Source organism: Camellia sinensis, unplaced genomic scaffold (genome assembly GCF_055761805.1).
Source record: "Camellia sinensis isolate YWXY unplaced genomic scaffold, ASM5576180v1 Unanchor14, whole genome shotgun sequence".
Taxonomy (NCBI): Eukaryota; Viridiplantae; Streptophyta; class Magnoliopsida; order Ericales; family Theaceae; genus Camellia; species Camellia sinensis.
This window is the reverse complement of record NW_028129020.1, coordinates 3,957,603-3,979,907: the sequence shown is the minus strand read 5'-3', so window position 1 is coordinate 3,979,907 and position 22,305 is coordinate 3,957,603. Positions and strand designations below refer to the sequence as shown.

General features: G+C 37.9%; 1 protein-coding gene across 2 annotated transcripts in view; it reads left to right on the top strand.

The window, feature by feature from the left end:
* The window catches only part of LOC114301368 (uncharacterized), a 49,136-nt gene extending 27,058 nt beyond the window's left edge, over nucleotides 1-22,078 (top strand). Inside the window, exons 8-11 of one of the 2 annotated variants that reach the window (XM_082911888.1) lie at nucleotides 5,149-5,214; nucleotides 5,405-5,453; nucleotides 8,519-8,642; nucleotides 21,709-22,078. In XM_082911888.1, coding sequence (XP_082768014.1) covers nucleotides 5,149-5,214; nucleotides 5,405-5,453; nucleotides 8,519-8,642; nucleotides 21,709-21,799 — 330 coding nt within the window. In that variant the 3' untranslated portion in view covers nucleotides 21,800-22,078. The remainder of the gene's footprint in view (nucleotides 1-5,148; nucleotides 5,215-5,404; nucleotides 5,454-8,518; nucleotides 8,643-21,708) is intronic. The other variant, XR_014358165.1, reaches the window with a different exon arrangement.
* The last annotated feature ends 227 nt before the right edge of the window (nucleotides 22,079-22,305 follow it).

Here is a 22,305-nt window from a genome sequence, read left to right as displayed (position 1 = left end):
CGGACACACTTTTAGGAGTGTCCAAAGAGTGTTGTGTCGGACATGGGTGTCGGACGAGACATGCTTCCTTCATAGAAGTGTCCGTACTTCTTAGTTTTAAACCTTAGTGGAACATGTTTGGATGTGTGCCTACTGAGTGTCGAGAAGTGTCTGATGAGTGTCATCTTGTGTTTGGTGTTTGGTGTTTGACATGCAATGCCACCTTGGAAGAGTGTGCGCGCCATAGTTTAGGGGAGTGGAACCAGAGGACTTTTGACGGAAAGGAAGTACAGCTTTTTAAATTGAAAAGTAGATTCTTATCCCCTTTCAACGGTTGGTTCTTAGGCATTATAGATCCATCCTTGAACTAACTTTTGGACATTTTGGAGATTTTTTAGTAAAGTTTTACATATAAGATGTTTAGGAGTTTTGTTGTACCTGCTTTATAATGTTTATGGGTGGCACCCACTTTGTGCATTTGATAATATTTTGATTAAAAGAACAAAGGATTAAATACCTGCTGTAAGGGATATGGACAGACAACTTCACGTAATGATTCTTTGTTCATCGTCAATTTTCCTATTTTATATATGCATGAATTACTGATTCTTTGATAGATCTCTCGGCTGGAAATCCTTTCATATATGCACATCTACTTTGGTGGATCTATCCCTTAATTGGTCCCACTTGTTCCCTTGGGCTAAAAGAGTAGTAAACGTTTATATGTAGAAGACAAAATTGGATAAAAAAATTGGACAAGTGGCTTGGTGATGTTATCTAGTGATGTGATTGGGTGGTTTAAACCAGAGTCCAACCCAACTAAAAGGCATATTTAGGAAAAGTTTACTTAATGGCCAGACCCAAGATTGGGCTGCGTTCGGTGAATACTTCGGCACTCAATCCAAGCTGAACCTGGTTCACTGTACTTTTTTTGGTTTGTTTCTCTTGTTGATTATTATACACATTTTTTGTGCAACACATTGTATTTACATATCTAAAGTACAAAATTTATAGAATTTAGTGTTACATTTTATTCTACTATTTTTTAGCAGTTATGACAAATGTAAAAGGACATATCTCATCAATTTTAGAAGACTCTTTATTTCGTGTAATTATAATGCTGGTACCTAACTTTTTTTTTATTATTATTCTTGTGTATTCGACATTTGTTGTATTTTTCAAAGGGTAAAGATATTTACTGGGTTATTGTGGTGAAGGAGGGGGAAGAGGTAGGGGGGTTTTCTTTGTCTTGTTTATTTAGATGTGTGGAGGATGGTTTTCAGTGGGTGTTCATTGGAGTGTATGGGCCGGTGAGGGGGGGAGAGAGAGATGCTTTTTGGAAGGAATTGCAGGATGCTACATTTCGGTGGGGGCCTCCCTTGGTGTGTTGGGGGTGATTTTAATGTGGTAAGGAGTCTGGAGGAGAAGCTTAGTGCGAGCTCGGTGGTGGGGCCTATGAGGGCTTTCTTTGTGCTTATTAATACGATGGGGCTGCTTGATTTGCCGGTGCATGGTGGGGACTTTACTTGGTTTGGAGGTCGGCTTATGTCTCTGATTGATCGATTTTTGGTATCTGGGGATTGAGAGGAGCATTTTTGTCAGTCGATTTAGTTGAGGTTGCAGCGTCTGATCTCTGATCACTGGCTAGTGTTGTTAGATAGCGGGGGAGCTCGGGGTGGTCCTTTGCTTTTTCGGTTCGAGAATATGTGGTTAGGAGCAGAGGGGTTCCCAGAGATGGTGGGTGGATGGTGGAGGAGCTATAGGGTGGTCGGGATGCCTAGCTGTAGATTGGCCCAGAAATTGAAATTCCTTAAGGCTAATATGAAGAGATGGAATGTAGAGGTGTTTCACCATTTGGAGGTTTAGAAGGTGAATATCTTAGTAGTCTTGCAGGGGCTGGATGAGAAGGAAACTGAGGGGAGTTTCTCTGCGGAGGATGTGATTTGCTGGGAGGGGGCTAGGAAAGAGTATGCGCAGGTTGCCTGGATAGAGGAAATCAGTTATCGTCAAAGATCTAGATGTTTATGGCTGAAAGATGGGGACCGCAATACCAAATTTTCTCATCGAATGGCAAATGCTCATTGGCGGGCAAATAAAATAGGGAAGGTGCGGGTGAATGGGGTGTTGTTCTCTTTAGAAGAGAAGGTTAAGACTGGTATAGTGGGTTTTTATCAGCATCTTTATCAGGATGAGGGAGAGGTGTGGAGGCCGACTTTCGATGGTGTTGGATTTGCTTCTATATCCCAGGTGGATGGCATGTGCTAGAGAGTCTATTTACTGAGGAGGAGGTGTTGGACGCATTGAGGAGTATGCCGAGTGATAAGGTGCCAGGACCAGATGGTTTTTCTATTGTTTTTTTACAGCATTATTGGGGGGTGGTGAAGGGGGAGGTGATGGCTACGTTTGAGCAATTCTATCAAACGGGGCAGTTTGAGAAGAGTCTTAATGCCACTTTCGTAACATTGATCCTTAAGAAGAGGGGGGTGGAGGATATTTGAGATTTTTGGCCGATTAGTCTGTTAGGCAATGTTTATAAGTTATTAGCTAAAGTCCTGGCTAATAGACTTTGTGCTGTTTTGGAGGGGGTGGTGTCAAAGTCGCGGAATGCTTTTGTGGGTGGTCGTCGGATTCTGGATGCTGTGCTAGTGGCCAATGAGTGTGTGGATTCACGGCTTAGTCAAAGGAAAGGGGTTATCATTTGTAAACTGAGTATTGAGAAGGCATATGATAATGTAAATTGGAAGTTTTTGGAGAAAAGTGGAGGAAATGGACGCAATTTTGCATCTCCACTGTGTGGATATCGGTCTTGGTGAATTGGACGCCGGCGGGTTTCTTTCCTACTTGGAGAGGTTTACGGCAAGGTGATCCTTTGTCTCCTTTATTGTTCATCCTAGTTATGGAGGCCTTGAGTCGTCTAATTTCCATAGCGGTCCAAGGTGGTTTGTTATCAGGGTTTGAGGTGGGGAGTGGGTCTGCCTCTCTGTTGGTTTCTGATCTTTTCTGTGTTGTTGATGCGTTGATTTTATGTGAGGCGGATGTGGATCAGATTGGTTATTTGAGATGTGTGTTATTGTGTTTTGAGACAGTGTCGAGGCTTCGGGTTAATTTGGCAAAGTTAGAATTGATTCCGGTGGGTGAGTTGGCGCACGTTCCAGTGTTGGTAGCTGTATTGGGGTGCAAGGTGTCCACGTTGCCGGTTTTCTATTTGGGTCTTCCGTTGGGGGCTTTTTTTAAGGAGACTAAGGTATGGAATGGGGTGGTGGATCGTGTTCAAAGGCAGTTGGCGGGGTGGAACTTGTCCAAAGGTGGGTGGCTCACTTTGATCAAAAGTGTCCTATCGAGTATTCCGACGTATTTCATGTATGTGCATGTGATTCCAACAGGGGTGGCTAGGAGGTTGGAGAAGCTACAAAGGGATTTCTTATGGGATGGTGGAGGGGAGGGTTTTCATTATCATTTTGTGTCTTGGGCGAGGATTTGTACTCCTAAGGAAAGGGGGGGCCTCGGGGTGAGGTGGTTGGCTGTGTTCAATCGAGCTCTTTTGGGGAAGTGGTTGTGGCGTTTTGTGGTAGAAAGGGATCGCTTGTGGAGGAGGTTGGTGGTGGCCAAGTATGGGATGGTTAGAGGGGGGTGGTGTTCAAATAGGGTGAGTCAATCATATGGGTGTAGTTTGTGGAAGGGGATTTGGTTGGGGAGGAAGGCCTTTTGGTATAGGGTTCGATTCAAAGTGGGGGTTGGGGATCGGGTTCGCTTTTGGGAAGATATGTGGTGTGGCGAGTTGTCTTTGGCTGCCATGTTTCCACTGATTTTTGCTATTGCCGTTGATGTGGAGGAGTTGGTTGCTTCGGTTCGGGTGCGGCAAGGGCATTCATATACGTGGAATCTTCTTCTTCGTCGTAATGTGCAAGATTGAGAGTTGGACCAATTGGTGGGTTTGTTGGGTTTTATGTATGAGTTGCAGTTTGGAGGGGATGGGGATGATACTTTATTATGGGAGGGTCCAAGGGATAAAGGGGTTTTTCGGTGTCGTCGTTTTATGGGATGCTTGAAGGGGGTGGAGTTGGGGTGTTCCCTTGGAAGCGCATTTGGGCGGTGGGATCACCGTCCAAGGTTGCTTTCTTTGTTTGGACAGTTGCTTTGGGTCACATTCTGGCTATTGATAACTTAATTCGGTGATGGCATGTGTTGGTAAATTGGTGTTGTATGTGTTGTAGGGATGCGGAAACTGTGGATCATTTGTTTGTCCATTGCCTGGTTGTGGTTCGGTTTTGGAATTTGATTGTTGTTTTATTTGGTTTGGTTTGGGTGCAGCCGGGGTCTATGTTGGGTGTTCTACAAAGTTGGGGTGGGACTGGGGTGGGCAAAAGGCGTCGGAAGGCTTGGGTACTTGCTTCAGATTGTTTGTTTTGGTTGATCTGGTTGGAGTGTAATAGGCGGGTTTTTCAAGATTTTAGTCACTCGACTCTTTGGTTAGAAAGTAGGGTACTTTTGATTTTGTATAGTTGGGTGAAGGGTTTGGTGGATCCTGATGTTTTGACTTTTGTTGATTTTGTGGAAGAGTTGATTAGTTAGTTTAGTGCCTGGTGTGGGGTGTTGGTTTTCCTTTTGTATTATTTGCATCGTCTTGATGCTTTCTTAATAAAGTTTGATTATTTATCAAAATAAATAAATAAATAAATAAATAAATATTAAGCATTTAACATGTGCAATGGAAAAGAAAATCTATGTCCGAATGGTTCAACCAGCAACTTTGGGTTTGATTGGTTCCAATCTAAAGACTAGGTGAGATTTGATCAAGGCTTGGGCATCCACTCCAACCATTTGGGTTGCTTGTGTCTTAGGGTAACGTTCAACCTAACCCAAATAAGCTATCATATCATCGAAGTTGGGTTAGCATCTTTCTGGGGTTCCATACCTTGGGACTTTATGTTTGTAACTTGTCTTTGGTACTCTGGAGAAACAAACCTTGATTGGGCCCCTTTACCATTCTGTATAATGGGCTATTCTAACAGCCCAAGTTGCAGCCCTGCTATCTTATAATTTGAGTTGTAGTATCTCGTGGATGTAGATCAGCCCTATTGTTTTTTTTATTTGAAGTTGGAGATTATGGTGTTGATAAATTCCAAATAAGACAGGTTCAATCCAACGGATTTTCTTTTGTTGCTGTAGGAATGGGGTGATCCTCGCAAAGAAGAGTTTTATTTCTACATGAAGTCATATTCCCCTGTTGATAATGTGAGCACCAAATGACTCTTTTATTTATTTAGTCATGTTATTGTTCCCAGCTTATAAGATCCCTACAAACAACCTGGCCTACAGTGACCAACACTTGGCAATTGGCACCATCTGAATTAATGACTTGGTTAGTCAGTTCTGAACATTTTTAACAACTTACAGACTGAAACCATTGCCTTGTTTTGCACAGATTAAGGCACAAAATTATCCAGCCATTCTCGTGACAGCTGGTTTTCATGGTAAGTTAAAGGTTGTAAAGGTCCAATCCTTCTTTGAGTTTCTCATTTATAAGCATTGTTGTTAGAATCTTACGATTCATGATTTGATTCATACGATTCGATATGCGTTTCAAACAAAATGATTCGATTTATTTGTCAACAAAAAAAAAAAAAAAAAAACAAAATGATTCGATTTGTGTAGTTGAATCTTAAATTGAGTGAATCTTACGATTCACTATGATTTATTGCGATTTGGGCGTGTTTGCATAATGCATGAACAGTGTCATTTTCGCAAAATTAAAAAAGATTAACTAAATATATTGATATACATGATTATATATACAGAATTTAGATATATTGATATTTATTTCATTTTAGGCATGTTTGCACCTGGATTTTTGATCCTCAATGCAAGGATCGATAAATCAAGAATTTATGTGCTGAAAGAAATACGATCCCGATATCTGTAACTCAGGCTATAAGTGTTTGAAAATTTGGAGTCGCCATCTAACATATAATTCGGGTGTGTGAGGTCACCCAAAGCCATTTTTAAGAAAAAAAAGCTTTATTTAACATTGAAAAAAATATTTTAGAAAAATGCAAGGTTGGGCCTATTGTTGACTTCCATTTCAGTCTTCGAAAATCAGAGATGGGTTTGAGGGTTAACTGTCATGAGTAGGGGAGGTGTTAGGAACTCTTCATCTCTATTTCAGTTTTATTTTTCCAAATCTGTTGATTTCTGAGTCAAGTGAATTTGTCTTGACTTTTGTTTCATATAATGAAAATCATGCAATAATATATATAGCCCATACAATGTGTATTGTGAAAATTGGGTTGAGTAAAATGATTTTTTATTTTTTATTTTTATTAAAATGTTTGCAAGAGTAAAAGAAAAATTTCATGCAACGGCAAGCAATATGATATTATGTAAATAGACAAAGAGGATGCAATACGATGCAAGCATGCCAATTTTTTATTATGTGAGATAGTTAATAATAATTATAAAATTTTAAAATGGTAAAAAAAAAAATGGCATCGGCATAGCCATACATTGCCAAAAGGGTGGTGTTGGCATAGCCAGACTGAACCAAAAAAATTAGATAGAAAAGTGCAGATTTTAGGATTTGTTATACAAACAACATGCCGCAATTCAAGTTCCATGGTCTGCAACATTTTTTATTTTATTTATTTATTATATAATCTCTCTTGAAATTCAAAAAATAAACCCAGGAACCTATATATAGAGAATATTATGAAGAATGAACCAATTGAGGTATTTTATTTTAAAACCTAAAACAATTTAAGTGATGTATGGTTATTGTTCAAAAGAAAGTTGCAGAATTATTGCGTTTGGCTGACCTGACCCATGTACTGTTAAATCATATGTATTTCACTAAAACAATGATAGATAATTTATGGGTGTAGGTTACTTTAAACTTGAGCATCTGTCTGAGAAGATGTTATACATCAAGTTAGTTTAATCTTAAGCATTTGTATTATGACACTAAAATAGCAATAGATAATTCAAGGATTTGATTGGATCCCATTAAAAACTCCATGATCACCAAAATAACAGCAAACCATGCACAAGTATTGGTTATTTTCATACTGAACACTTTTAGAAGTTATATTGTGTCATTGACACTAAAAGTAATTAGGAAAAAAAGGATCAAAATATGTTGAACAAGTTTGTTTCAAGAATTGCCTGAATTGTAAAAAGTAAATCGAATCGCAAATCAATTGTAAATCGTGTGATTCACCATAAATTTTATCCCAAAATAGATTCATCCATAGATTCATATCGATTTTTGATAAATTGCGAATTGAATTTGTCCAGTATTGTAGATATAATGATTTATAATTTAATTAGTCCAGTATTGTAGATATTGTAACTTTTGATGTTACTTGTGTCAAATTTATGTTGGTGGATTAAACAATCTTATTATTCAATATTTTCATAGATGATAACTCTATTGAAGTTGTCTTTTTTGTTAGTAATAATAACTTTATTGAAATGGGAATAAATATTATTTCTAGTGCAGAACTAGTGCTTCTCTGAACACTTGAACATGACATTGGAATCTCATTACTGCAAACCTTATTGATGGTGATGGAATTTCATTCCTGATCCTCATTCATTTCTTACTGATGGTGACAAAATAGGTGAAACCTTTTCCACTAATTTATATTCCATGCTGTAAAACCTGTCCTGTATCCTTCAAACCAGTCCTGTATTTTGTTTTCTTATAAACGCAAACTAGCATTCAATAAAAGTCCCTAATTTGTCATCATACTGCTATTATATAATTCTGTAACGTTTGGAACATTGTCAGTAAGAAAACAAAGAAAAGTTTATTTTTTGGGTGCAAAAAATAATAACAAATAATATGTTTGGTATGTACATATGTTTTCAAAAGACATAAAAACAATAACGAGAAAATATGTTCGGTGAGTTACCGGAGGTTTGGGAGTGCCTGGAGGGAATGAACAATGTTTTTAAAACAGGTGAAATCACATTTTTGTTTCCTTAAAATTTGAAAATATTGAAACTTCCCAATCTTTTGGAAAAGAGAACAGTACCAAATGAATTTTTGTTTTCAGTTTTCAAAAATTTTTGACACGAAAACAGAAAACATAATACAAAAGGGTTACCAAACGGGCAACTTGTAATTAACAAAGTTTAATTTTTTTTTTTTTTTTTTGAAAATCAACAATGAAGTTTATTAAAAAAGAAAGTGTGGAGGACAAGAAGTCCTCATACAGTGAAAAAGTTTAATTGGAAACTCTGGTTGGTAATTTTCTATATTTCTATTTGTGGGTTGCTTGATTCACCTGGTGAATGTTGTTGAGGCAAGCAACTAGTTCCAGCATGTATGTTTACCTTAGCGATTGAAAGATGGTTTCAATTTAACCATGTTTTTTCAAAAGTAGACTTGGTGGGATCAATTGGACAGGGAGTACTGAAACTGATCCCCCAGCCAATGTTGCTTGCATTAGGAATGAATTGGATGGCCATTTTCTTCTATTATCTGTTGCAAGATTTTCTTTTCATTGTATTTTAATATGAACTACGATATTTTTTCCAGATACACGTGTTATGTATTCAGAACCTGCCAAGTTTGTGGCAAAGTTGAGAGATATGAAGACTGATGATAACATGCTATTATTCAAATGCGAATTCGGTGCTGGGCACTCTTCAAAGTCTGGAAGGTAATATTCTTGCTTTTGTTAAAAAAATCAATTATGTTTTGAAGCTGTAAGTAAAAGTTGCACTAAACAATCTGCATAGTCTTCCAAATTAAAATAAGGTATAATCGGCTCATTTAAGCTGCAACAAATTGCCGTGTGCTTTGTCAAATAGGCCCAATTTCTGACTGGACAGTTGCTCATATGGAACCCTTTGGATATGGAAACTTGATTATTTGGTGTCATATTATTAAGGGCAAACTTCACTTTACCTCGTTATAGTTTAGGTCATGTGCGGTTTACCTGCCTAATGTTTGAAAATAATCACATAACTCTCTTGTGGTTTGTAGATTGAAGTGCACCGTTAGACTTGTTAACGATTTAATTAAAAAGACTAAAATAGCTTTGTATTTTCATCATTTGTTTGGAAGGCAAAGTGCACTTTAACCCCCTGAGCTTATTCCATATGCGATTTTCCCCCTTGAAATTTGAAAATGAGAATATAACTCCCTTATGTTTGTGACGTGTTTCACACTTGCTGTTAAGTTAGACAGAATGTTTAGCGGTACACTTCAATCCACAAACCACGTGGGGCTATATGGTCATTTCCAAATGTTAGAGGGGGAAATTGCACATTGCCCAAACCACAAAGTGGTAAAGTGAAGTTTGCCCTGTTATTAATATAATATTGAAAGAAAATTCCTTGTCACGTCCTGCCGAGTTGTCTACACACAATTTTCCTCGCTGAGGTGGACTAGAAGGATGGAGGTTAATGGAAGATTCCAAAATCTCCGAGAAGACTTGAGAGAATTGTGGCAATGTTGTACATAATTCTACAACTTGTATAGAATACTCTAGAGTAGGTTCTAAATAGTTCTTTGGAAGATTGTGGAGGACTCTAATTGATTCTACACAGCCTATTAATTGTATATTCTAGATGGTTCCTAGAAGGCAAGGGAAAGCTATATAAGGGGTGAAGGCTCATTTGCCTCTCAACCCAGTTCACATCCATCCAATTTGGAGTGTAAATTCTCTCTAGCAATACAAGTGCATTCTCTCAAACCCTTGTGTGTGCTGATCTTCTCTCTTGTTCACTAAAGGTTAGGCAGACTTTGCATCAGTAGCTAAGTTTGTAAGTAGCTAAGTGTCACATGAAGCACTTGCAAATAACTAAGGCCGTGATGTCCTGCTCTTATTTTGTTGTCTAATGTGTTCAATTTTTTCAAGTTTTTGAAGCAAATAGTTTGTTCCTCTCTCCACATAATTAACCAATATTAAAAGGGGTTTCTATTTTTGTTCATACGTACATAGAGCAGAGTCTATGCATGATGTATGACAACTTTAGGAAACTTGGCCTAAGCCGCCAATAAGTGTGTTTGATGTGGGTTAGGAGTGGATTCTAGGGTTAGTGTTTTTGAAAGATTGGAAGTGGACCTAATTCATGCCTAGAGGGGTGAAGAGGCCTAGGAAGTATAGGCAATTAAAGTTTTTAATTGCAACTACAATATATATATACTAGCGTATGCCCGTGCTTGAAGGCACGGTATAAATAATGTTAGGATTAGAATATAATTGTAATTCTAATACTATTTAAATTTATTTTTTAATTTGATAAATTTACAAATTTATTATAAAATTTTGGAGTCCTCATAAAACTTCTTACGAAAACTCGTTTTTGTTTATACAATACATAGCAAGATAGATAGATGTACCTGGCATGCATACAATTTTTACGGGTATACATACAATAATGTTTTTGCTTATATAATTATATGAAAATTGTATGTATGCCTGTAATGTTCTAGTGTATTATGGGCATACATACATTGGATGGAAATATGTATAAAATATATTGAACAAAAAGGAGAAAATAGAAAAATAAACAAATAGAGAAAAAAATAAAAATGGGAGAAAATAAAAAAATAAAATGAAAAGAGGGAGGAAGGTCTCATGGAAGGATGGGTGAGAAAATAAAAAAGTAAGAGAGAGAAGAGGGAAAATAGAAAATGTACATGTAGGAGATTTTTTGAAAAATATATATCAGCCATTGTTTTAAAATTTAAACAGATATGAGCCATCCAAATGTCATAGTAAGACAAAAATATATTGAAGATTCAAAAACCGTCATACTTTATTAAAATATGTTAAAATTCATATGAGATCTAAATTTATGAAGTCTATTATGTATTCAATATATTTAAAAATAATAATTAATTGTTCAAATTCATTTAATTTTGGACTGTAAAATTCATTAATTTAATCTCCACAACACAGAGTAAAATCTGGCTCTTAATTCTGAAATCGCAGACTTTTTCATATAATATGAATAAAAAATAAGTGAACAAAAATGAGAAAAAAAAAAAACAAATAGAGAGAAATAAAAATGGGAGAAAATAAGAAAATAAAAAGAAAAGAGAGAGGAAGGTGGGATCATGAGATTATAAAAGGATGGGTGAGAAAAGGAAAAAGTAAGAGAGAGAAGCGGGAAAATAGAAAATGTATATATAGGATATTTTTTGAAAAATGTATATCAGCCATTGTTTTATAAATTGAATAGATCTGAGCTGTTCAAATATCCTAGTAGGACAAATGTGTGTAGGACAAATTCAAAAACTGTCCTACTTTATTATATAGATATATTAATCCGTAACCAACCGCACATATAGCATAAATAGCATAAATAGATCAATACTTGCATGCAATTTACGTGAAAACCTTGAAGACAATGACCCATGAGGAAAAAACATGAGCATCTTAGTAGTCAAAACAATTCATTGTATCTAAAGTTCAAATACAAAACTCAAATATTAAGTGACTTGCAACCAAATTGGGACACACTTAACCCTTGATATATTGACCCACAATACCCCCTGTTCCATCACCACTTGCTGGTGGCTCTGACGACCGTCGACCTTCTCTTGATTTTGGATTGCACACTACGATTCCTCTTGATGGGATCCAAGAACAAGAGAGCTTGTGTTTCTTCTTAGATCTCTTGGATTCAAGGATTCACTTGGATGGTTTGGGGAAATGAGGCCCTCCCCCTTTTTATAGGACACAAAAGAACATTCTAGAGTATACAAGAACAATATATACATGTATAGAATTATGTATAAAATTCTACCATTCTCAACAAGGCTCTAGGAAACTCTAGAAAGTTCTATTAACCTCTAGAGCCTTCTAGTGTCTTCTAGAGTGAGCATCCAAATTAGCCAGTCTGTGACACTAGGCATTTGTTGCTCAAGATCGTTAGAGGATTGTGGTTTGGAGGCAATCGAGGTTTCCTTGCTTGCTTCTCCTTAGGGAGCAACTGCTCCTTGACTGGTCTTAGAGGGAGGGTTGTTGACTCAACGGATACCTCGAGAAAGGTATCGTACCCACGAGCCACATTGTGTCATGATACACCTTTTGAGGCATCATAACTAACTCTCGAACTCCCATGATATAAACTCCAAGATATGAATCATGGAATGTAGAGAAGACTTGATAGCTCCACTGTGTTGGTCTAAGGAGAGCTAGCCACCGGTCCATGGATGAGCTTGGTCTTCAACCATCTTGAAGCATATATAAGGGGTATCCATGCACATTGACAACACAACCATTATCAATTCAGTAACAATGGTCTTGATGACCATTAAGTAAGGTTGCCTTTGTTCTCTCATCTGTTTCTAGTGACTTCCAGCTATTGAAGTGACCACTATGTTCTCAGAGGTTAACGATCGACCACTTCATTACCAAATACCTACACTTAAAATAAGGATGAAATTGAGACTCAAATCAATCAAAAGCTTCATTTCGTAATGCCCTAAATATGTTGCATGTGGAATTCTAAATTAACCCTTTTTTCTTCTCCATGCTCTGCATTGTGTCGCTTCTATGGTGGAGCTATTTACATCAAAATACTATTCACTACTCATGAACAAGTACTTGAACATGTTTCATTTGTTAACTCGTTCACTTCACATATCCAACAGAGAGGAGGGTGTGACCATAATAATACCAATCTAGCTTTTAGCTATGAATGAATGAGTGTATGAGATGGCCCAGTTAGTTTATTGTCATTTTTTTATGAAATCATGGTTGTTGGAATCTTACGATTCATGATTCGATTCATACAATTTGATATGAGTTTCAGCCAAAACGATTTGATCCGTGCTGCTGAATCTTAAATTAAGTGAATCTTATTCAATTGCGACTCACAACAATTCATTTATGTTTGTATAATTCTTAAAACAACGTTGTTTTGCAACAAAAAAAAAGAAAAAAAAGAAAAAAAAGGAGATCAATTCATTGTATTGATATACGTGATTATATATATAATTTAGTTATTAATGTTTACTTCATTTTAAACATTGTGTATACTTTTATGTGTATATATAATTATACATTATAGTAAATAAAGTGAATCTTACGGTTTACGATTCACTTTTTTAACAAAACTATTTATGATTTAATTCGTGATTTGACAACAATGGATGAAATACCAATTGACATCGAAAAATAGATATAAAATAAGAATATTCAAAATCTTTTTTAAAAAGGGTTCAATGTGTAATTGAATCCACAACATGAGAGGAGCACTTGTCAAGGTAAAGAACTGAAGATGGTGCAAAACCAAGTGCTGGAATTGATATTTACATGTATCTTCTCACGATGATAAGAGATATAGAAGGAAATATAATATTGTAAACATGCAATCATATTGCCAAACATAGGGCCATTATTTGTTGCAATGGTAGCGATGGTAAAACCCCGGGTTTGCAGGCACATAAACACAATTTTGTGTCTTAGGAACAAGGATAGCCACTTTATAGGGATTAAGCTAGAGGCCAGGCCATTTATGAGTTCACACCCACCCTTTCCTTCACTTTGAATTGATGGGACAATATGAGGGGCGAATGGCATGATTTGTCAACCTAATTATCTTGCCTTTTCTACACAAGATTTGCCACCCTAGTAGCATGCTTTTTATTGCATTACTTTGACCTTTGCTTAACAAAAAACATAGAAAAGAAATGTTTGATATTTACAAAAACCTCTCACTTGCAATGAAAACAACTATACACTTCCAATTTTTTTGTCAATGGTTCAAGCCTTGCCTGTGGCAAGACTTTCCCCTCCCCCAGGCTACTGTAAGTTTTTTGTATATTCAACTTATATCAATTACATCAAGACTGTAGTTTATATAACCCTAACGCCTAAACCAAAAAGGAAATACAGAACCATGCCTAATATATACACAATCATGCCTAATATATATATATATACCCTATCATGCCCAATATATATATACACAATCATCCCTTATATGTACACAATCATACTTATATACAATAATATTCTCATACCTCCGCTCAAAATCAAGGTGTTTTAGCTGAAACCACAGAGAGTTTGTCAAGAAGAAACCGAAAATGATTAGTTGTGTGAGTTTTGGTGAAAAAGTCAGCAAGCTGTAGAGTCGAAGGGACAAAAGGAAACAAGACAGAGCCAGACTGGAGGTGCTGACGGACGAAGTGACAATCAATCTCAATGTGCTTCGTTCGTTCACGGAAAATAGTGTTATGGGCAATCTGAATAGCACTGTGGTTGCCACAGTAGAGAGAGTTTGGAGAGGACTGAGAAACGCCTAAGGCAGAGAGGAGACAATGAAGCCAGACAACCTCAGCAGTAGCATGAGCCATAGCACGGTAATCAACTTTGGCACTAGAACAGGGAACAACAGTTTGTTTCTTGCTTTTTTAAGAAATTAAGGAATCACCAAGAAACAGACAGAAACTAGAAGAGGACTTACGATCAATAACATCACCAGCCCAATCAGCATCAACATAAGCCACCAAATCCAAGGAAGAAGTAGAAGACAACAACAAGTCTTGAAAGATAGTATCGCGGAGATAGTGAAGAATCCAAACCAAAGCAGCCCAATACGGAGAGCAAGGAGCAGAAACGAACTGGCTAACCACATGAACAACATAGGTAAGATCAGGGCGAGTAACGGTCAGATAGACTAAGCAGCCTATAAACTTGCGATACGAAGTAGGATCATCCAGTGGGACACTATCAGTAGTGTTAAGCTTCAAATTATGCTCAATGGGGGTATCAGAACTTTTAGTGTCAGCAAGATTGGCACGGTGAATAACCTCATTGGCATACTTGGCTTTAGACAGAAAGTAACCATTGGGAGAAGAAGTTACCTCAATACCAAGAAAATGCCGCAAGGGTCCCATATGCTTTATTTCGAAAGTGCAGAAGAGATGTTGCTTGATCTCAGAGATAGCAGAAGTGTCAGAGCCAGTAATGATCATATCATCTATATAGTAATAAGGTAACAAAACCAGCAGAGGTATGGAGGAGAAACAAGGCAGAGTCTTGGTCACATAGATGAAACCCAAGCCCAGTAATAGCTGCCTGAAAGCGATCATACCAAGCACGAGGAGATTGCTTCAAACTATATAGAGCACGCTGAAGGCGACAAACAAGTCCAAATGAATAAGGAAGACAGGGGGAGGACGCATGTAAACCTCCTCAGTGAGATGACCATTAAGAAAAGCATTCTTAACATCTATCTAATAAAGAGGCCAATGACGAACAACACCAACAAAGATCAAAGTACGAACAGTGGTCATCTTGGCTACAGGGGCAAAGGTCTCCTCATAATCAATACCATACTCCTGTGAGAAACCTTTGGCAACCAAGCGAGCTTTGTAGTGCTCAAGAGAACTAGCAGAGTGAGTCTTGACTTTGTAGACCCATTTGCAACCCAACCAGACTCTTACCAACAGGCAAAGGAACCAACTCCCAAGTACTAATTTTCTGTAAAGCAGATAACTCATCCTTCATAGCTTGAATCCAATAGGGATCCTGACAGGCCTCCTTGTAAGATCGAGATTCTGAAAAAGAATGAATAGTAGACAAAAAAGTATGATAGGAAGCAGAAAAACATGTATTAGACCAACCCAACCTGTTTGGAGGATGACGCGCTCGAGTAGGATATCAGTGTGCAGCGGGATCAAAGTCGTCAGAAGCAGGAGGATCTGCAGTAGGAGTAGAGACAACTGGTGGAGGAATAGCTTGGCGATGAGAATAAACTAACAACGGAAGAGAAGGAGGAGCAGGCTGGGGAGAACGAGGAGAAAAGGGAGTAAGGTCATAGGGAACAATAGAGATGTACTTATCAAGAAGGACCTTAGAAGGAAATGGATTAATGTGAACCAAATTCTCTTTGGAAACTGGAGCAGTGATAGGAGGAAGCTGAAAGTAAGGCAGACGTTTGAGAAAAGAAACATGAGGGGAGACGTAAAGACTACGGGAAATAGGGTCGTAACACCGATAGCTTTTCTGAGTAACACTATAACTCAAAAAGACACGTAGGACAGATCGGACACTAAGTTTGGTTCGATCTTTACGGGGAAGAAGGACAAAACAAGGAGACCCAAACACACGAAGGAGGGAGTAATTGGGAAGTTGAGAGAACAGAGCCTCACAAGGAGACCGATCAGAAAGAAGGCGAGTAGGCATACGGTTAAGAAGAAAAGCAACAGTAAGAACTACCTCTTCCCAAAACGAAGCTGGAATTGAGGCAGAGAGAGAGACCTAGTTGCCTCAAGGAGATGACGATGTTTACGGTCGGCTCGACCATTTTGGGCAGGTGTATCAGTACAAGAAGTTTGGTGAATGGTACCCAAGTTGGCCAAATATTCATAGAACTCAGTTTTAAAATATTCCTCACTCAAGTCAGATCATAACAATTTAATGGTAGCCCCAAACTGTGTAGTGATCATAGACTGAAATGTATGATATATTTGGTAGAAGTCAGATTTATGAGTCATAAGATAAACCCAAGTATAACGGGTGCAATCATCAACAAAAGACACATAGTAAGGAACCCCCTTTAGTGAGAACAGGAGAGGGTCCCTAGACATCAGTATGCACAAGAGAAAATGGAGAAATAGAAATTGAAGTACTTTTATTAAAAAGTAAAGTTGACATTTTGGTAAGTTTATACCCCCGACATTCATCAATTTGACTGCGAGAAACTTTACACAATAATCCTGACTGAGCCAAAGACCGTAAGCGGTTAACAGACAAATGACCTAGGTGAGAATGCCATAAGAAAACTGACTCGACTGAGAATTTAACTGAAATAAGGAAAAAGCAACTAGAGAGGTAGATAGAGGGAGATGCAAGCTTTCTACGACATAGAGATCTCCAACTCTATGACCGGTCCCAATCTGCTTCTTGGACACTCGATCCTACACACAACAGACAAGAGAGGGAAAGATAACATCAAAACCAGAAGTATCAAGTTGACTGATTGATAATAAATTGACAGATAGATGAGGAACATAAAGAACAGAGGGAATAGTAACAATAGACATGGTAGATGGTAAGATAGACCCAACAGATAGAACATGCATACCAGACCCATTAGCAGTATTAACAGTAAGAGGAGAAGGGGGGGACAGTTTTGAAGTAAGGACAGGTGAGGAGTCATATGATGAGAGGTATTAGAGTCAAAAAGTCAGACAAAAGAGGAGATACTTGAAGAGGACCCAAACAAACCTGACTGAAGAGAGGCGAGAGCAGAGGTAGATGAGGATGGCTGGGAGGTGGACAGGAGATGTTGAAGTTAAGCCATCTGGGCACGCAAGGAAGTCAAGTCAGGATCAGACGGCGGAGCAGATGCAATATAAGTAGCAGGAGGTCAAAATTGTGTCTGAGGCGGCTAAGAAGACTGAGCAGATTGACGTCCCTTCTTGGGACAGTTGTACTTCCAATGGCCCTTGTGATGGCAAAAAGCACACTCATCAGAGGCTAGTGGCCCCTTCTTGGGCTTCGCATTGCCCTGAAGCTAATGAGGTGGTTGGGTCGACAATAGAGGAGGCTGAGTAGGAGCCAAGAAAACAGATGGAGACAGAGTCTGACTGGTCATCTTAAGACGAGTTTCCTTGGAGAGGAGCTCATGAACAATAGCATCCACAAAGGGGAGATGAGACCGATGAAGGATGCCACTACGGCTAGTCTCATACTGAGGGGAGAGAGCCGTTAAGAACTGCACTAAATGACATTGCTCCCGAAACTCAACGTAAGCGTTTAGGGCCTTGAGGCTAGATGGTTCCATGAGAACCAATTGATCCCAGAGACCTGTCATCTCAATGTAGAAGTCCTGAATAGATTGATCCCGTTGACGAGCATTTTGAATAGCTGTTTCCAACTCATACCGTTTGGCAGAGTTGGATTGCTGGTACACACCTAATAAATAGTCCCACACCTCCTTAACAGTACTGTGTTTGGAAAACATCATTCCAATACAGTTATCCACAGAATTATGAAACCAGGTCAAAACTTGGACATTATCACAATCCCAAGTGTCACAGGTAGTCAAATATCCTTCTTGTTTGGACGAGGAATAGAATTAGAAACATAGCCTCATTTTTTCTGATCAAGAAGAAAATTCTTCATGACATTAGCCCAATAAGCATAATTGGCACCAGTAAGTTTACATCTGATGGCTTGGATTTTGGCGTCCGTCATTATAATGGAGTAGGGATAGATTAAAGAGAGAATTAATAGGCCAGAGAGTAATAAGAAGAGAAAGACTGAAAACAAATAAATGAACAGAGAGAGAGAGACTGAGAGAGAAATATATGAACACCGAGAGAGAGAGAGAGAGAGAGAGAGAGAGACGAAAAGCCCTTGCAATCAAGTCAAAGGCCACAGACCCGACGAACCACGATGATCGATGACGCAAGGAGCTTCGACCGACAACCAGGTTTGAGGGAAAGAGAGAGGTTGTGGACCAGATAGAGCCAAGAAGAAGACTTACGACTGACGGTAGATGAAACAAAGAGCTTCGATCAACAACTAGGTCTGAGAGGAGAGAGATCGATGGAGCTAGGGTTTCTCAACTTGTTCTGATACCATGTAAGTTTTCTGTATATTCAACTTGTATCAATTACATCAAGACCGTAGTTTATATAACCCTAATGCCTAAACCAAAAAGGAAATACAGAACCATGCCTAATATATACACAATCATGCCTAATATATATATACCCAATCATGCCTAATATATATACACAATCATCCCTAATATGTACACAATCATGCCTATATATGATTGTATTCTCACAGCTACAACCTCTCAATATACCCCCTAGAAAGAAGATTTAATAAGTAACTCTTTAAACTTTAATGTATCGAATTTTTTCAAGATGTATAGAATTACTAGATTCTATTTTATTTCATTTCATTCTTATGTTAGAAGCATCCAAGCAAGATGTTTATTTTAAGTTTCAATACTTCAAGGGAGGATCCAATCTGTTGTAGCTATTCAGCTTTAAAAGGAAATCTAGAATGGTCATGGACAATCTTAAGCAAGAGTTTTTTTTGGGGTTAAATAGCATTGTGTGATTCTATTTACACCACAGTTAGCTCATTGCACCCCATTTCTAATAACACCACCTTTCAATATTTAATTTTCTTTTCTATCTTATTACATAATTCCCAATATATCCCCATCCCTAACAACTCATCTTCTCTTTACACCTCCTTAACATTTCAAACCCTAACTCCACTCCCGCCTAGGGCTGCAAATGGGCCGAGGCGAGCTTGAGTTTAAGAATTAGTCGAGCTCAAGCTTGACTCATCAAATATTTGATAAACTCGAGCTTGGCTCGAGCCAAGCTTTGGACAAAAAAAGAAAAAAAAAAAACTTAAATTAATGTACTTATTAAGATAAAAAAAATAGAAAATTATAAGCAAAATATACAAGAATGCTTATATTAATAATAAATGTCATCAATCAAATATTTAAATTTACACAAACACCAAGCACAAATAGAAAAATAAAATATATTATTAAAAAATTATTTGGTATATTGTTAAAAGTAAATATTAATTTATTTTCTTTATGTTCACGAGTCTTATCAAGTCGAGCTCGGAGCTACTCGTGCTTGGCTTGATTAATAAATGAGTCTAAAAATGGGGTTTGAGCTCAATCATTTAGTAAACGAGTCGAGTGCAAACTGGTTTTAAACAAGCCGAGCTCAACCAACTCGATTAATTTGCAACCCTCCTATCTAACCACCACCTCTAATAGCCACAATCACCACCACCTCCACCTTCGCCCACTTGTTGCAACTTAGCACCTTCTTAGCCCCTACCTCTGCAATCTCCTACCTAGGAGTGGATAAACGTCAAAATTACATAAGGGGTTTTGTGTTTGCCTAAGCCTGTCCTAGCCCTAACATCAGGTTTCTATATTTGCCCAAGCGCGGGCCAAAAAATAATTATAAATCCCAAGTCCATCAATCAGGTCATATAAAAAAGAAAAATTAAAACATTTCATAATTAAATTTAATCACAATAAATTTGTTGACATCATTATAAATTGAAAGATTGTGTATAAATTGAAGGATTTCTTAAATAAATTCAATCACACGTTACCACAAATGTGAGTTTTAATAAAATCAATAAAGATAAAGTGTAGATTCCAACAAAAAATATATATTTTAATGTATTGTAAATAAATAAATAAATAATTAATTTAATAATGGGTCGGGTTGGACCGGGTTGGGTTGAAAGTATAAATCCCAAACCGAACCCATTAATATTTGGGTATATTACCAATAGTTCCTAATAGTTGGACTTAATTCAAATTAAGTCCTATTGAAAATAAGTTTTATTACAATCGTCGCTAAAAATAATTTTTGTGACGATTTTTTACAAAAGTCGCTAAAAATTGACAGTGATTTTTTTTTTACGATTTTAATAAATTGTCACTAAAATTTACAATTAGTGATGTTTTTTAGTTACGAATTTTTTAAATTGTCGCTAAAAGTTAAAAATTAGTGACATTTTTTTGTGATGATTTTTTTAAACTGTCGCTAAAACTTATAATTTGTGACATTATTTGTGACAATTTTCAAAGTATCGCTGAAAATAAACAATTAGTGACGTTTTTTAATAGTGTATGATGAAAAAGGTTTTTAATTATCATAGGACCTATTGGATAATAAGTTTACTTAATAGGACTTATACTTGAGTCTCCCTTAATATTTCGTGCTAAAAATGTTGGCCCAACACGGCCCTATAAGCTAAAATAAAGCCCTAGAAAAATAGGGCTGGGCGGGCCAACGGGCCGATGTCCATGCCTATTCCTACCCATGTGAACCCCTTCCCTCACCCCCATGACCACCCCCTTCACAACAATGCCTGCAACCGCCACCCCCACAACCCTTTGTCGTGCAAGAGAGAGAGAGAGATTCAAATCTAAGGTTCGAAGTAGAAGGAGAAGAATAAGGTGGGGGGTCATGGTGATGTGGTTCATATGGGAGAGGGGTTGGGTGGAGAGAGAGAGAGAGAGAGATATTCAAATCTAAGGTTTGAAGAAGAAGAAGGAGAATAAGGTGGGGGTCATGGTGGCGTGGTTCATACGGAGGAGGGGTTGGGTGGTGTGCAGGGGTAGGGGAAGGGGTGACGGGGGAGGGGGAGGGGGAGGGGGGGGGGGGGTTGGGGCTGGGGGCTGGCAGAGGTGAGGCATGGGTGGAGGAGAGGCGGCAGTGGCAGAGGTGAGGCATGGGTGGAGGTGGTGGGGAAGGGATGGATGGTGTGAGTAATTTGTGTTTTCAATTTTTAGGGTTTTAAGTCTTAATGGTAATTTTGGATATGGACGAAATTCTAATTTAAAAAAAATGAAGGGTGGAGTGAGATCTTTTTGTGGTGTAAATAGAGGTAGGCCATAGTAGTCAGGAAGGAGTTTCAGATGATGGAAATATGAAATGGCCTGATAGGTTTTGGGGGTGTTTTAGAATTTTACTAACTTTGGTATAGGGTAAAGAGGGATTAGAATTTTTATTTTATTTATTTATTTATTTTGGATGGGGGCTTTGCGTAGCCCCTGCCTGCAAAACCACAAGCAACACTTGTAATGGCCTCTTTCTAACACACTACCAAGTATGTTAACAATGAACTCCATGATTGAGGGTGTGAAGTGTCAAATTTACTCTTGCCTTTTTAATGGAAAGATCCCAGGATATTTATTGACATATATGCTTGTTTTAATTAATACTCACCTTTTTGTTGAGTGCAGGTTTGAGAAGCTCCAAGAAGATGCCTTCATCTTTGCTTTTATAATGAAGGCTTTAAACATGGTTCCTCCCATCAGCTTAGGTGAGAACTGAGTCAAATGGAGAATGGTACCCACTTCTTATTTGGAAGGTGTTGATAGAAGCTTGTATCATATTGAGAGAAAAATGACATTTAGAGGGGAAGGGGAAGGGAAGAGGAAGGGGAGCGGGAGGGGGTGAGAGCCTTTCTGTTGAGAAAATTCCTTGCTGTCATACTAGCTTTCTTATTCTCTCTGTCAAGAGCTGTGTCCTTTTTTCCTGTTTGTTACTACTGGTATCAAACAAGATGATATTTTAATAAAGCATGTCACGCTGTACGTGTTGCTTGTTGAAGTTGGAAACTCCTTAATATGGCAGCATACCTTTCAGACTTCAAAGTTGGAAATGTCACAAATAAAATCAGTGGCTACTTTTTCTTTTTTTGGTGTGGGGTTTATAATTGGGAAAATTTTAGGTTTTTGAGTTAGTTATTCATTCCATGTTGATGCAAAATCAAGGAAGTACACAAAATATTAGGTTACACAGCTTTTAGCAGCTGTGTACATTGAAAAGTTGGTAGT